Source organism: Priapulus caudatus, unplaced genomic scaffold, assembly GCF_000485595.1.
Source record: "Priapulus caudatus unplaced genomic scaffold, Priapulus_caudatus-5.0.1 Scaffold71, whole genome shotgun sequence".
NCBI lineage: Eukaryota > Metazoa > Priapulida > Priapulimorpha > Priapulimorphida > Priapulidae > Priapulus > Priapulus caudatus.
The window spans coordinates 1-12,336 of NW_014577132.1; the positions used below are offsets into that span (position 1 = coordinate 1).

The 12,336-nt window shown below is 47.3% G+C and overlaps 1 protein-coding gene across 1 annotated transcript in view; it reads right to left on the bottom strand.

Annotated features, from left to right (window-relative positions):
• Positions 1–1,264: 1,264 nt before the first annotated feature.
• Positions 1,265–12,336, bottom strand: part of LOC106821393 (kinesin-like protein KIF26B) — a 58,511-nt gene continuing 47,439 nt past the window's right edge. Inside the window, exons 8-14 of the mRNA XM_014826162.1 lie at positions 11,506–11,659; positions 8,462–8,630; positions 7,064–7,846; positions 4,642–6,919; positions 4,009–4,223; positions 3,545–3,671; positions 1,265–3,003 (exon numbers count right to left, since the gene is read on the bottom strand). Of these exons, the coding sequence (XP_014681648.1) occupies positions 2,864–3,003; positions 3,545–3,671; positions 4,009–4,223; positions 4,642–6,919; positions 7,064–7,846; positions 8,462–8,630; positions 11,506–11,659 (3,866 nt within the window). The 3' untranslated portion in view covers positions 1,265–2,863. The remainder of the gene's footprint in view (positions 3,004–3,544; positions 3,672–4,008; positions 4,224–4,641; positions 6,920–7,063; positions 7,847–8,461; positions 8,631–11,505; positions 11,660–12,336) is intronic.

A 12,336-nucleotide genomic window follows, 5' to 3' on the forward strand; every position in this document is an offset into this window, starting at 1 on the left:
GATGACAAATGTTCGTATCTTCTAATTATAAACACTTAAGTTATTCCAAGTTCATTTTTCGTAACGCGGGAGCCCGTTGTCAGAAACAAAATTAGTCTTAACATTAGTCTTAACACTAAACTTTTCTCGTAGCCGTCGACAGAACTTTGTTCGTATTGTTATGAGAAAATCTGCTATGATTTTTCATTCAGGTAACTTCGCAGCGTTTCTGTCAATGGTCTAAGAGAAAAACTTAATGTTAAGACTAATGTTAAGACCAATTTTGTGTCTGACAACGGGCCCCGGGTTTTCATAAGCATTTCGTAAACAACTCAATTAAACGACTGAATGATAAAAATGATATATAAATCATAGCAAAGACAGATGCTACGGCTGAGCAAAAATTCATGTAAATTATAAACGTAAGCTAGGACCTAACATCTAACGCACACACAATATTAACTTACGTTAGTTATAATAAATATGCGCATTCGAAGTTGTCACGGCTTGAATCTTTGACGACCAAAACGCACAGAGAACATGGCGGGACGCTTCGTGCCACGTCTATACTGACCGTGATATATCTCGCGAGAGAGAAGCCCGTCACCGCGTGACGAAAGTCCTAGTGATTCATTTATAAATGCGCGCTGTATAATTATCTCTGACACTAGGTGGCAGGTCATATGTGCGGACCCTAGCTTATATGCACTACAATAGCTATGTTGAACATACTGGCAGATTAAAGAGATAATAAATAAAGACAGACAGACATATTACATTACGGCCGCGGAATTCCTCTCCTTCTTTCTTTTCCTCTCTTCCTTTTCTCACCTTCTCGATCACTCTCTCCCTCTCTGTGACTCTCACTTCCTCTCTCTCGCTCTCGCAAGCTTTCTGTCTTCCTCGAGCGCTATATATATATATAATATATATATAATATATATGTATATATATATATATATGTATATATATGCATTTCTCTTTCTTCCCCTTCCCTCTTCTTTTCCCTGTCCGCCCTCTCTCGCTCTATTTCCTTCGCCCCCCTCCGCTTCGTTCTCTTCCTTACTTACTTACTCCCCTCTCGTGGATGGTATCGCGGATAATAGAATTCCTGCATCCATCCTGGCTTTAGGGGGATAGTCATCATTATGTACAATCCCCTTGGTTAATGCGTTACTGAAAATTCCCTTGTTTGGTTGTAAGGTTTGTTATTTTCATGGCTAAACTGAAAAACTGGCGATAAACTGACAAACATGGCGAGAAACTGAAAAAACAACACTTGCACTTGTTTCTGATTGGAAAATGTTTATTTTAGATGAGTCATAAACAAACAGGACCTATAACATAGGTGATCTGAGAACTTCTACAGTTACATCTTATAAAATGGCCTGCTACCAGAACACCATCAACCTTGGTGTATAAAATTTGCTGTTCGTAGACAAATGCATAAATATGAAAGAATACATTAATTCTATACAACTATATATTATTATTACTTTGCCATTATTAAATTAGGAAAACGATCAGGAGATACTATGCGTTACATTAAATTCATGTTTAATCATCATTGGTAAATAAGACAACAGACTAGCCTGTCTCCCACCACAACATACCCAGCGATCCCCGTGTACGCACCACGAACCATCATATGAAGACGTAACTCTATTTACAATGGTCATATGTATCTTGCCCTCGGCTCATTTTAGAAGAGGATGTGGTATTTAGCATTGGTCAGTCATGCAGTTGCCTAGCTGGAATGAAAGTGGGTGATTCGACCACCTATTCATATTCTGCCAGGCTTGCTGGAGGCAATATGTATATTGGTGATATGCGCGCGCATGGTACTCACAGTCGCATTCATATGACGCACAGGCTCTCCCTAAAACATAATAATACTTCATAGCGTCGGTAAACTAATGGCTAAACATATAACTATAATAGTGTCCAAGCGAGAACTCAGTTGTATAAGATCTACATGCCCATATTACGAATGGACGCTTTGCATAGCAGCTATATACCCGGATAGTTTGCAAATATTACATTTTTGTACATAATCTGTCACTATAAACGTAGGTGTTATATGTACCTGAGAGCACCGCTACTCGGTATTCGGACCCTGCTACTTGAAACTAAACTGTACACAGCTGCCATCTGGCCAAGATTATAAAAAACAGCTTTTCAGCTGGCTGTTCCGTGGATTTTTTTATACAATCGCTACACTGAACCACGGACCAGGCTCAACACACGAATATAGGTAGCAAACCTGTTATTTGACGACACACACCCATAGCTTCCTGGCTAAACAGAGAATGTAAAATTGCTTTTCCTACCGACAGTTCTGTTTGTGCTGATTGCGGGGGGGATCCGGCGGAAGACGTATCTGACATGGACGTGTTGAGCTGTGACACGTTTGTTTTAGATACAGAAACATCCCTGCATGCTCACATAATGTAACCTGACACTGATTCACGAGTTTACCACTGTAGAATCAGTGAGAAGATCACATGCAAGTGCACTGAAGACAACAAACAGCCGGGGTACTGATCAGGAGCATTGATATCCATCCACCTGCTCGCATCTCCTATATGATCTTATTCAATCCCACTACTTTAGATGGCAATGCATCCACTCTCTGACTGATATATCAATGGCCTGTCCACAGCTCCTTAATAGTAGTGAGTAACCGATAAGCTCATGATAGAGAATAAAGTCGCATCGTCCCAACAACCAGCAAGAAAATACGTAGTCTCCAGAAGACCAGAACAAACATGGTGACATTGACAAAGACTTGCGATGGCGTCAAACATGAGTAGATCAACGACCGCTGTGTGTATTATGCCACAAAGGTTCCAGCAACCGCCGCAACGATACAGGTGAGAGCCTCCTATAACGTGACGTCGAAACACGTGACAATCATGATGTGGGATTTGCAGGCCGCCACTCGCTTCTCAAGAATGTGCGTTTCTTTCTCCAGCACCTCGATGAATGACGGGTTCGTGGGAGCCATGCTTTCCTCGACGTGCACTGCAACAATATCAGAACAACAATGAGTTCACGACGAAGGCTTGTTATTTCCAAAGATGCGGCTGATTTTTTCGTGCAAAATCTCGACGACAACTCGGAATGTGCTCTGCATGATGTTATTACTACAGAATAACGCCTGACCTTCTATATATTTACAGTCACAATACAGCAGATTATTAAAGCAAATCGACGATCGGGTAGACAATTACGTGTGAGGTTGCTAATTACGCATAGGCAGTGAGTGCACATTTTTCCTCACAAGTTCTTTTTCAAAACCATACTAGAAACTGCAGCAGTTTGATATTTCCTAATCATGTCCATTAATGTCTATTGAGACACTGAGCATGGTTAATTACAACCGATTTAGATGATTAACAATTAATTTTTTATAACATTTCCCAAGATAACTGTATAGACTTGTATATACAATTCGAATAGAAATGTATCTTACTTCACTTTGACATTGTTAGCATTACCATATTACATCATCGACAAAGCACATGCGTGAATTATAATATAATGGTGCACGTAAAATATTTACATTCATAGCTCCACCTGGAGGGATTAATCATCAGGTGTCCCTTGGCATCTGCCAGCTCTTTTTTCAGGGCTTCTTGCTTCGCTTTCAGTTTTGCTATCGTCTGCCTCTTCATCTCTTGTTCACGGCGCTGTTACCATCAAATGAAGCTTATAGTTAGTATATTTAATGAAACAATAAAAAGGCAGAAAGAAATGGATACAATATGTCATTATATCATACGTAAACAATAATTGTAATACACAGTTACTGCCGCCGCCACCGCTGCCGCCGCCGCTGCAGCTGCTGCTACTGCTACTACTACTATTACTACTATTTACTACTTATATATTATTGTAGTGTTTCAAAATGACAAGCGACGAATTAAGACCATCCCCTCTGCTGTCTGCTATTGTAATTGCATATGCAATTGGAAATACGATATTTTATATTTCAATGATGTCGAGAGATCACAGCTATATATCTACCTCCGCATCTTCCTTGCGACGTCGCTGTAGCCTTTCCATGTAGTCCATCTCATAAACCTTCAGCTCCAGCGGTTCGTCGTGGCTTTTCTGCAGTAGTCTGGTGTCCAGCCATCGCACTGACGCAGTACTGGGCTTGCTCACGTCCGAATAGCAGATAGAACCAATAGTCGTCTCCAGTATCGGTCTAGACGGAGCACTGTGACTGCGCTTGGTTCCTACACATAGAATTAGTATATTAATATTAGCATATAATGATCCATCATAATAACTCATGAATCATAAACAATCATAACTCATCGTGGCCAGTCTTGGATTTGCTACAGATATTTTCGTTTCAACATTAGTTGAAGAAACGCACACTAAATGAGCTTTCGGTCGGTATTCCGCCTAATGAGAAAGATCAGTTGTGCCTACCAGAGTCTGATTGTTTTTATAAACTTTACCCGAAATTTCCAAAGCCACAGAAATGACAATTATCAACAGAAAAACGTTTATATCTGTGGCTGACATGCACCTGTACTGTGGCTGCGTGATATGGACATACAAATCTGACACACACACACGCACGCACGCACGCACGCACACACACACACACACACACACGCGCGTGCGAGTTGTGTTAACTGAACTCACCTTGCAGCTTTTTCTTAAACAGCCTCACTCCCCTCGAGCGAACGCCGGAGCTCTCGTTCGCAGATTCGTGAGCTGACGTCGACGATCCACTGCCCTCGCTGTCTCTCAGCATGCTCTCGTAGCCGCTGCTAGCGCCCCCTGCCTGCAGCTTCGCCAAGCGCAGCTTCATCGCCGAATGCTTCGGCGAGTTGGCGGCCGCGTCGCCGCTCAGCACGCTGCTGTTGTCGCTGCCGTGGCCGCTGCTCGAGTGACTCGTGCTGCGTGGCTTCGTCACCGTCGAGTAGGGCGACAGTAGACTCGGTGGCTTGTCGACGACGACGACGACGCCGCTGTCGTTGCCGCTGTTGTAGTCGGTGGCGTGCGCGGCGGCGACGCTGCCTCTGCTGCCGTTCAGCTCAGCGACGCGGTTATTGCTCGCTTTCGGTTTGTTCTTCGAGTCCTTTCTGCTTAGCGAGAAGCGAGACTTCTCCGCCTTCTCCGGCTTCTTCTCCGCCTTCTCCGGCTTGTCGGGCTTCGACTTCTCGCTCTTCTGCTGCTTCTCGGGCTTGCTGCTGGAAGATTTCGAAGTTTGAGGTAGCTTGGATTTACTGGTCTGTTTGGCACTAGACTTCAGTCCGAAGAACGAGGTGCTGTTGGAAGAAGGCGTGGAGATTTTTAGCGGGGACGCGTCCGACGACTTGGCTCTCGTTTCCGACTTGCTTCTCCCCGTCGTGCGCAGTCTCTCGAGAGTGGAAGGCTTCTTTTCGAGAGTGTTCTGCCGGGAGCAGTTCTCGGCTTTATCCAGGGCCTTTGGCAAAGTACTTGGTTTCGGGATGCTGGACCTAGGTGGCTTTGGTGAGGTTTTTGGACTAGACTTCTCAGGCACAGAAGGTTTTGGCAAGACAGTGGGTTTGGGTGCTGTGGCTGGTTTGTCTGGCACCTGCGGTTTCTTTGCTTCCTGCATGCTATCTAATGTCGACTTAAGGCTGCCGTTCATCGGTAGTTTATCGACGTCCCGCTTAGGCGAGCCGCTCACACTGTGGTTGTATGATACGGACGCATGCGCCACAACAGTTTTCGTGTACGAAGGCAGCACTTTTGGTTTGTTCTGATCAGGAAGGATTGTATTCAACGTCGACCTGAGCTCTTTCTCCGTCTCCGCGTCCAGAATTCCGTAGATTTCATTCATCGACGGATGTTTCGCCAAGTTGGGGTTGCTCGCCCCGTCCGGATGCCGCAGCGCTGACGGCCTCACGGGCGACATCTTAACACCATCCTGCTCGGGTTTGGCCGCGGTCAGTTTCAAGGACAGATCGGACGCGCCCTTGCTGCTGACGACTGTGTTGTTGTTGCTCTCCGGCAGCTTGCTGCATCCCGCTCTCGTGCTGCCGCCGCTGCCGCTCTCGCGCTCGCTCGCGTCGAAGGTAAGTCGCCACGCCTCGGCTCTCATCGTGTCTGCCTCCTCCTCGCAGCTCGACAGCACCTCGTCCACCTTCTTCCAGATGTCCTCATCGTTGTCCAGCTCGTCGAGGCTCTTCTCCGGCTCGTCGTCGTGGTCACTCTTGTCGGAGAGAATCGGCGACACGATCTGCGTCGGCTTCTCCTCGGAGCCGGCGCGCGAGCTCAGCGGCGGCGACCTCTGGCGGCCGCCGCTCGAGTCGCGCGTGAAGCCGTTGACGGCCTTGACGATGTGCCGCTCCTGCTTCTCGAGCGTCACCGTCGCGAGCACCTTCTCGATCTCCTGCAGCTCGCGGTCGAAGTCAAAGCTTCCCCCCGCCTTCTCCTTGAGGCGCCGCGGCCGCGGGGACTCCGACCGCGAGCGCTCGGAGCCGGACTGCGTGCCGCTGCGGATCGCCAGGGAGCCAACGCTGGAGCCGATCTGCGCCATGCCCTCATAGCCGGCGAGTCGCTCGTCGATCAGCCGGTCCTTCTGCTCGGAGCCGAAGCTGATGATGGAATGGCTGTCGCTGGCGACGTCCAGCTTCATGCGGCCGAGCCGGTCGCCGCACTCCGACCTCGCATCGTCGTCCTCGTCGTCGATGTAAGCATCGGCGCCGCCGCCGCCGTATTCGCTCGCGTCGACGCTCGAGCCCTCGTTCATCGTGTCGAGCTTCACGTTCTCGGCGCTTAGCGCGCTGAGCGGGTCCGACGAGTCGGCGTCCTCGCCCCGCGCAGACGCCGACGCCGCCGAGTCGGTGAGCGTGTCCGAGACGGACAGGCTGGCCGCGTAGGCGCGTCGCGGCGCGTCGGGCGCGCGGTTGTGCGGCGCCGCGTCCAGCCACACCTCCTCGGCGTCCTTCTGCAGCATCGGGTGCTCGGTGATGCACACCTCCTCCGCGGCGGCGGCGGCGGCGGCGGCGGCGGGGGGAGGGGGCGGCGGAGGCTGCTGCTGCTCGGGCTTGCTGGCGGTGTGGCGCGGGGAGGAGCCCGTGTGCATGGACACCCACTGCTCGGTGCGGCCGGCCTTTGTGTGCTCGAGCTCCTGCTCCAGCGCCGGCCCGTCGATCCACTGCTCCTTCTGCTGCACCGCGGCGGCGGCGGGAGCGGGAGCGATGGCCGCGGGTCCGTCGATCCACCGCTCGCCGGCGACGCCCTGCGACGCTCCCTCGCCGGACATCTCCGGCCACGCGGACTGCTGCGCGTCGCCCGGTCCGTCTACCCACTGCTCGCGCGGACCGTCCACCCACTGCTCGCGCACAGCAGCAGCCCTGCTCTCTCGGAAAGGCACTTTGCTCCACGCGCCGGCGCGCGCGAATACGTCCGGCTTGCTCGCCGCGGCCGCCGCCGGCGACGCACGCGGGATCGACGGTCGGCACGGCAGCTGCGACGACGCAGAGGGCGCCAGCGGTCGCTCGGGTCTCGTCAGCTGCGGCTTCATGACGGGCCGGCCGCTCTGCGGACCGAACTGCTTCGCGTCGGCGGCGCGCGTCGCCATGACGCGCGACTCGGCCGGCTTCGGCAGCGTCGACGGCGGCGGCGGAAACAGTTTCGGAGGGATTGGCACTATCGAGGGCGGACCCTCATTGTCAGTCAGCTCTCGGTCGCTGAGCGCGACGCCGCCGGGGCCGACGTAGATGACGGTATCACATGACTGCTCGCTGCTCGACACGTCCGGGTCGCTCGAGATGACGCCCTGCCGAAGCGTGTTGAGCGTCGCTAGAGGGCGCACGCTCTTCAGTCGGCCCTCCTCGCACGAGCTGCCGTCGCTCGAACTGCGGCCAGAGCACTGAAACGCGTCAGAATAAAAATCATAGATGCAATATGCAAATATCATATCTGCAAACTTTTAACAACTTCTTTTGCGTTATTATTCTGAAATCATTTCAGGGAGAACCCAAAATGTTTTCTCCCAACTAATTGCTAACGTGCAACACAAACATGAACATGAACAAACGAATGAATGAATGATCATCCAACGAACAACATTGACATTGACCACGAGGACTATAAAAACAACAACAACAATAGCAACAATAACAACAACGACAACAACAACAACAACAACAACAACAACAACAACATTAACTACAACAATAACAACAATACCGGCCACGACTACAACAAGAGCACTGAAATGACAACAATATTGATAACAATAAAACAACATCGGCGACAATGCTAACAACAATTGCAACAACAACAACGACATTCAACGATGCAGACGAATGAATAATTCTCAAAAAATCTGACGCGTTTCAGAGACGAAAACGAGACCCCCTCCCCCACCCGTCGCATGCGATCGCCGAGGCGTTTCAGAGACGAAGACGAGAAACACCGTCCCACTCACACACCCCACCGCCACCCCACCCGTCGCAGGGGGTCGCCACGTGCGCTTACGTACCTTCGTCTGCTGTCGCTTGCGGCGCATGCGGTGGATACGAGCGGCTAGCTGGATGATGGCAAGCGACTCGCTGTAGTTGTGCACGCTCGCAGAGACGTGAGCGATCATGACCGTGCGGCAGGACACGCTTCCCAGCGCCTCTCGTAGAAGCTGCGACAGCTTGCTGTCTCTGCAACGATGATGCAAGAAGGCGTGAATTCAGGCGTGTTTAGACGACGCTACTATTGTTATAATTATTACCTCCGCCAAGGGGTTGGCAGGAGGTTATTTTTCATCGGCGTGCGTTTGTTGGTTTGTGGGTTTCTTTGTGTACAGCCTAACTGAAAAAGTTATGGACGGATTGTCATAAAATTTTCAGGATAGGTCAGAAATGGGCACTCTTAAAACTGATTAGATTTTGGTGGTGATCCGGATCCAATTAATTAATTAATTAATAACATTTTTAGGATAGGTCAGAAATGGGGTAACTTATAATTGATTACATATTGGTGGTGATCCGGATCCAATTAATTAATAACATTTTCAGGATACGTCAGAAATCGGGTAACTTAGAATTGATTACATTTTGGTGGTGATCCGGATCCAATTAATTAATAACATTTTCAGGATACGTCAGAAATCGGGTAACTTAGAATTGATTACATTTTGGTCGTCATCCGGATCCAATTAATTAATAAAAATTTTCACAGTGAGAGAATTGAGCTGCCTTGGCGGAGGTCTGTGCTCTCCGAGTGCTCTAGTTATCATTATTATTGTTGTTGTTGTTATGATCATCATCATCAATCATCATCATCATCATTATTATTATTAATAATAATATTATGATGGTGACATGATGATCTGGATTGCGTGCAATGTCGCGAATGACGTTTGTAAACAGTAGGTGTCTATCGTACCAGGCAGAAATTGTTCTGGTAACTGTTGAAAATTAAGTTATCATTATTAAAAACATGACATCATGTCATCTGCATGCTGTGTAAGTGGGTATACTTTCAGATAAAGTAACAACAGGAAAGACTGGTAGGTTGTGTTTAACCAGACCCTCCACAATTCCATGCAGCATATACGATGAAGCAGTGAATAAGATCTGGACGAGACCTTTCATATTTTTATTTCTTGTATACAGATTATTATTGGGCCATTTCAATATGCCGGCCAATATGCAAGATATAATCCACGGTAACATATTAGACTATAAATACATTATAAACTATTACAAAAAATTAATTTGTATCGCCGCAAATATATTTCTACTATTTTATGATATATCCAACACCCAGAAATGTTAAAATCTCAGCAAATTTTATATGTCAATACACTGATTGTGCTTTATCTAACACAGAATTTGTATACGGTGTATCTAGAACGCAACATACTAGCTAGCGAAGTTAAAGCTGCTGCAATAACCTGCAATTGTGACGCCTACCTAAAACAAACGCTACTGCCTATAAAAACTCACTATATTTAGTAAAACATCGCCACACTTGAAGGGCGTATCAATGTCAAACGCAGCTGACTAGCTAATGACTCTTTCGGCTTGAATGGGGCCATAATGCATCAAATGATGCGACGTTGTGCGGGGGCGCCCATTTAAAAATTTCCCGCATTCACGCCATTAAGCCGGCAATTCTCGCGTCTCTGCAGCCGCGTGGTGTCGGAGATGGCACTCGTAGCGCGGCGGTGCCTTTGGTGATAAATACGCGGGGATGCTAATTGCGGGGATTGAAGTCTGAAGCTTGCGATCGTCGCCGAGGCCGCGGATGAATGTCACGCTGCCGCCATGACGAGTGAAAGGCAGCGCGGACTCAATCGCACTTGTAATTAAGCTTTTTTCAAGCAATCGTTAGCGATTATGTATAGCCGTCGTCTGGACTATTTACCACGAGCTGAGCCACTTCACGTGGTATAATGCATATATGCCAACTCCTGCGTGATGCTGCACGACGAACTATTTGTCGCTGCTCTTTGAATTTCCACATTGAATAAGTGAAACAGTGGAAAATATACCCTATTGGGTGTGTATGCACCACTGACGATTAATCTGATTCACAATAAATATTTCCATCCCGGTTGCCAGCCGAATGGTGTTTAGCAACATCAACAACAGGCTATTGATACAGATAACATTAATTAAATTGCACAATGTACAATCATTACTGCACGTAACGTGACTCATGATGAAAATACACGCGCGCGCTCGAACGCACGCACGCACGCACGAATGAATATTAAACTCAAATTAAAATACGCCTTTATAAAATGATGGATAATATTTACAACTGACGGCTTGGGCTACGTTAATTCTTTGGTCAATAAAAAAATGTAAGAGCCCTAAGCATTTTCATGATATGAGCCCTAACCGAATCAGTTTCTCGGCCCTTTTCAACGAAAGTAAACTGTAACGCTTCTATTTATATGTTATTAACGTCCTGCCATCTCCCCTGTTTCTAATCAATTTTTTGAATTATAGAATGTATTTTATTAGGGCATAATTCAGAAAATTAATTTTATATTTGCCAAATAATTGCGGCATGTTTACCTAGGGCATGTGAGTCACAGCCGAGACTCGCCATAAAAGCTCTTCCGATGTTCGCTTTAGTATGGACACACGAACAGCAGGATGCTTCAATCACAAAGTGACCATGTAGCATTTAGCCAAATTAAGAATATGACCGCCATTGTCATTACCACTATATACAATGCATGGTTGCATCTGCATGGCATGGCCGAGCCCTTTGTCATGATTATCGTACCTGTAAGGTCTCCTATACAGACTGCATACATTAGGATTCCTATTTCTAATACAATAACGTGTATTAAAGCAGCATCACCGCTAACAGGAGAAAAAATTGTTTAGGCTTGGAATGATCGAGTTTTAAATCCGCGCAGGGAAAACACGTACGATGTGAATCAGACACCGTACTTTATTATAGAATCTTTACTATTGCCCTAGCTGTTTCCAGTGTTGATAATGCAGACGCGTCATGGAACGAATTCCCTTCAGGTATAACAATGGTAATGCCACATATTCGGCAGGGTCTTACCTATAAGGCACGTGTTTGATACCGTTGACCAACGCATTGATGACATTTCCGAGGGCAGACAATGACAGGCATTTCCCATCCTCTCGGTTTAGCTTGCTCTGCTTCTCACAGCTGCCCAGGTCAATCATGTGCAGCCTACTTCGGCCACCAGCCACTGTGCGAAGAGGGGGGAAAATGGTGTCAGTCAGTGTGAACGTGAGTACAAGGGTTAACATGAACATTATAGCTAGCATGTGTAGATATGGTAAGCAAGTGAAAGCCTGTCATTCGCGAATCATTACCAACCGGAATCAGGAACTGGAATCGGAACCGGAACCGGAGTCCTGTGCAGCAGTATTTAGCGGTATTAAAGGGAACGACGTGTAATTTCATTCATGGTCCCCATTCCCGCCACGCACACACGCTAGCGGGCAGAAACAGGGCCAGACTCGAGTGTTACATGGCAGGATCGCAATGGAACGGACGTGTGTAATAGCAACACAGACATTCCAACATTACGAGTGCCGGGGCAAGCATGTACCGTAGTGTAGAGACAGCACTCTGGGAAAGTGCGTGCCTGCTCAACGTCAATACGTGTGGTGTTTTCGCATGGGTTTGCTAAATTTTTGTAACCCACTTTATACACTAAAATGTAGTTGGCCACCCAAACTTTTTACTATGAATGGCATAACTAAATACCATGACACTTATCTATCTTAGAGGCAGTTTTAATTGTAACTGACAGTAGAAGAGTAAAAGGCAAACACACACACACACACACACTATATGTATATATATATATATATATATATATATATATATATATATATATATATATATATATATATATAG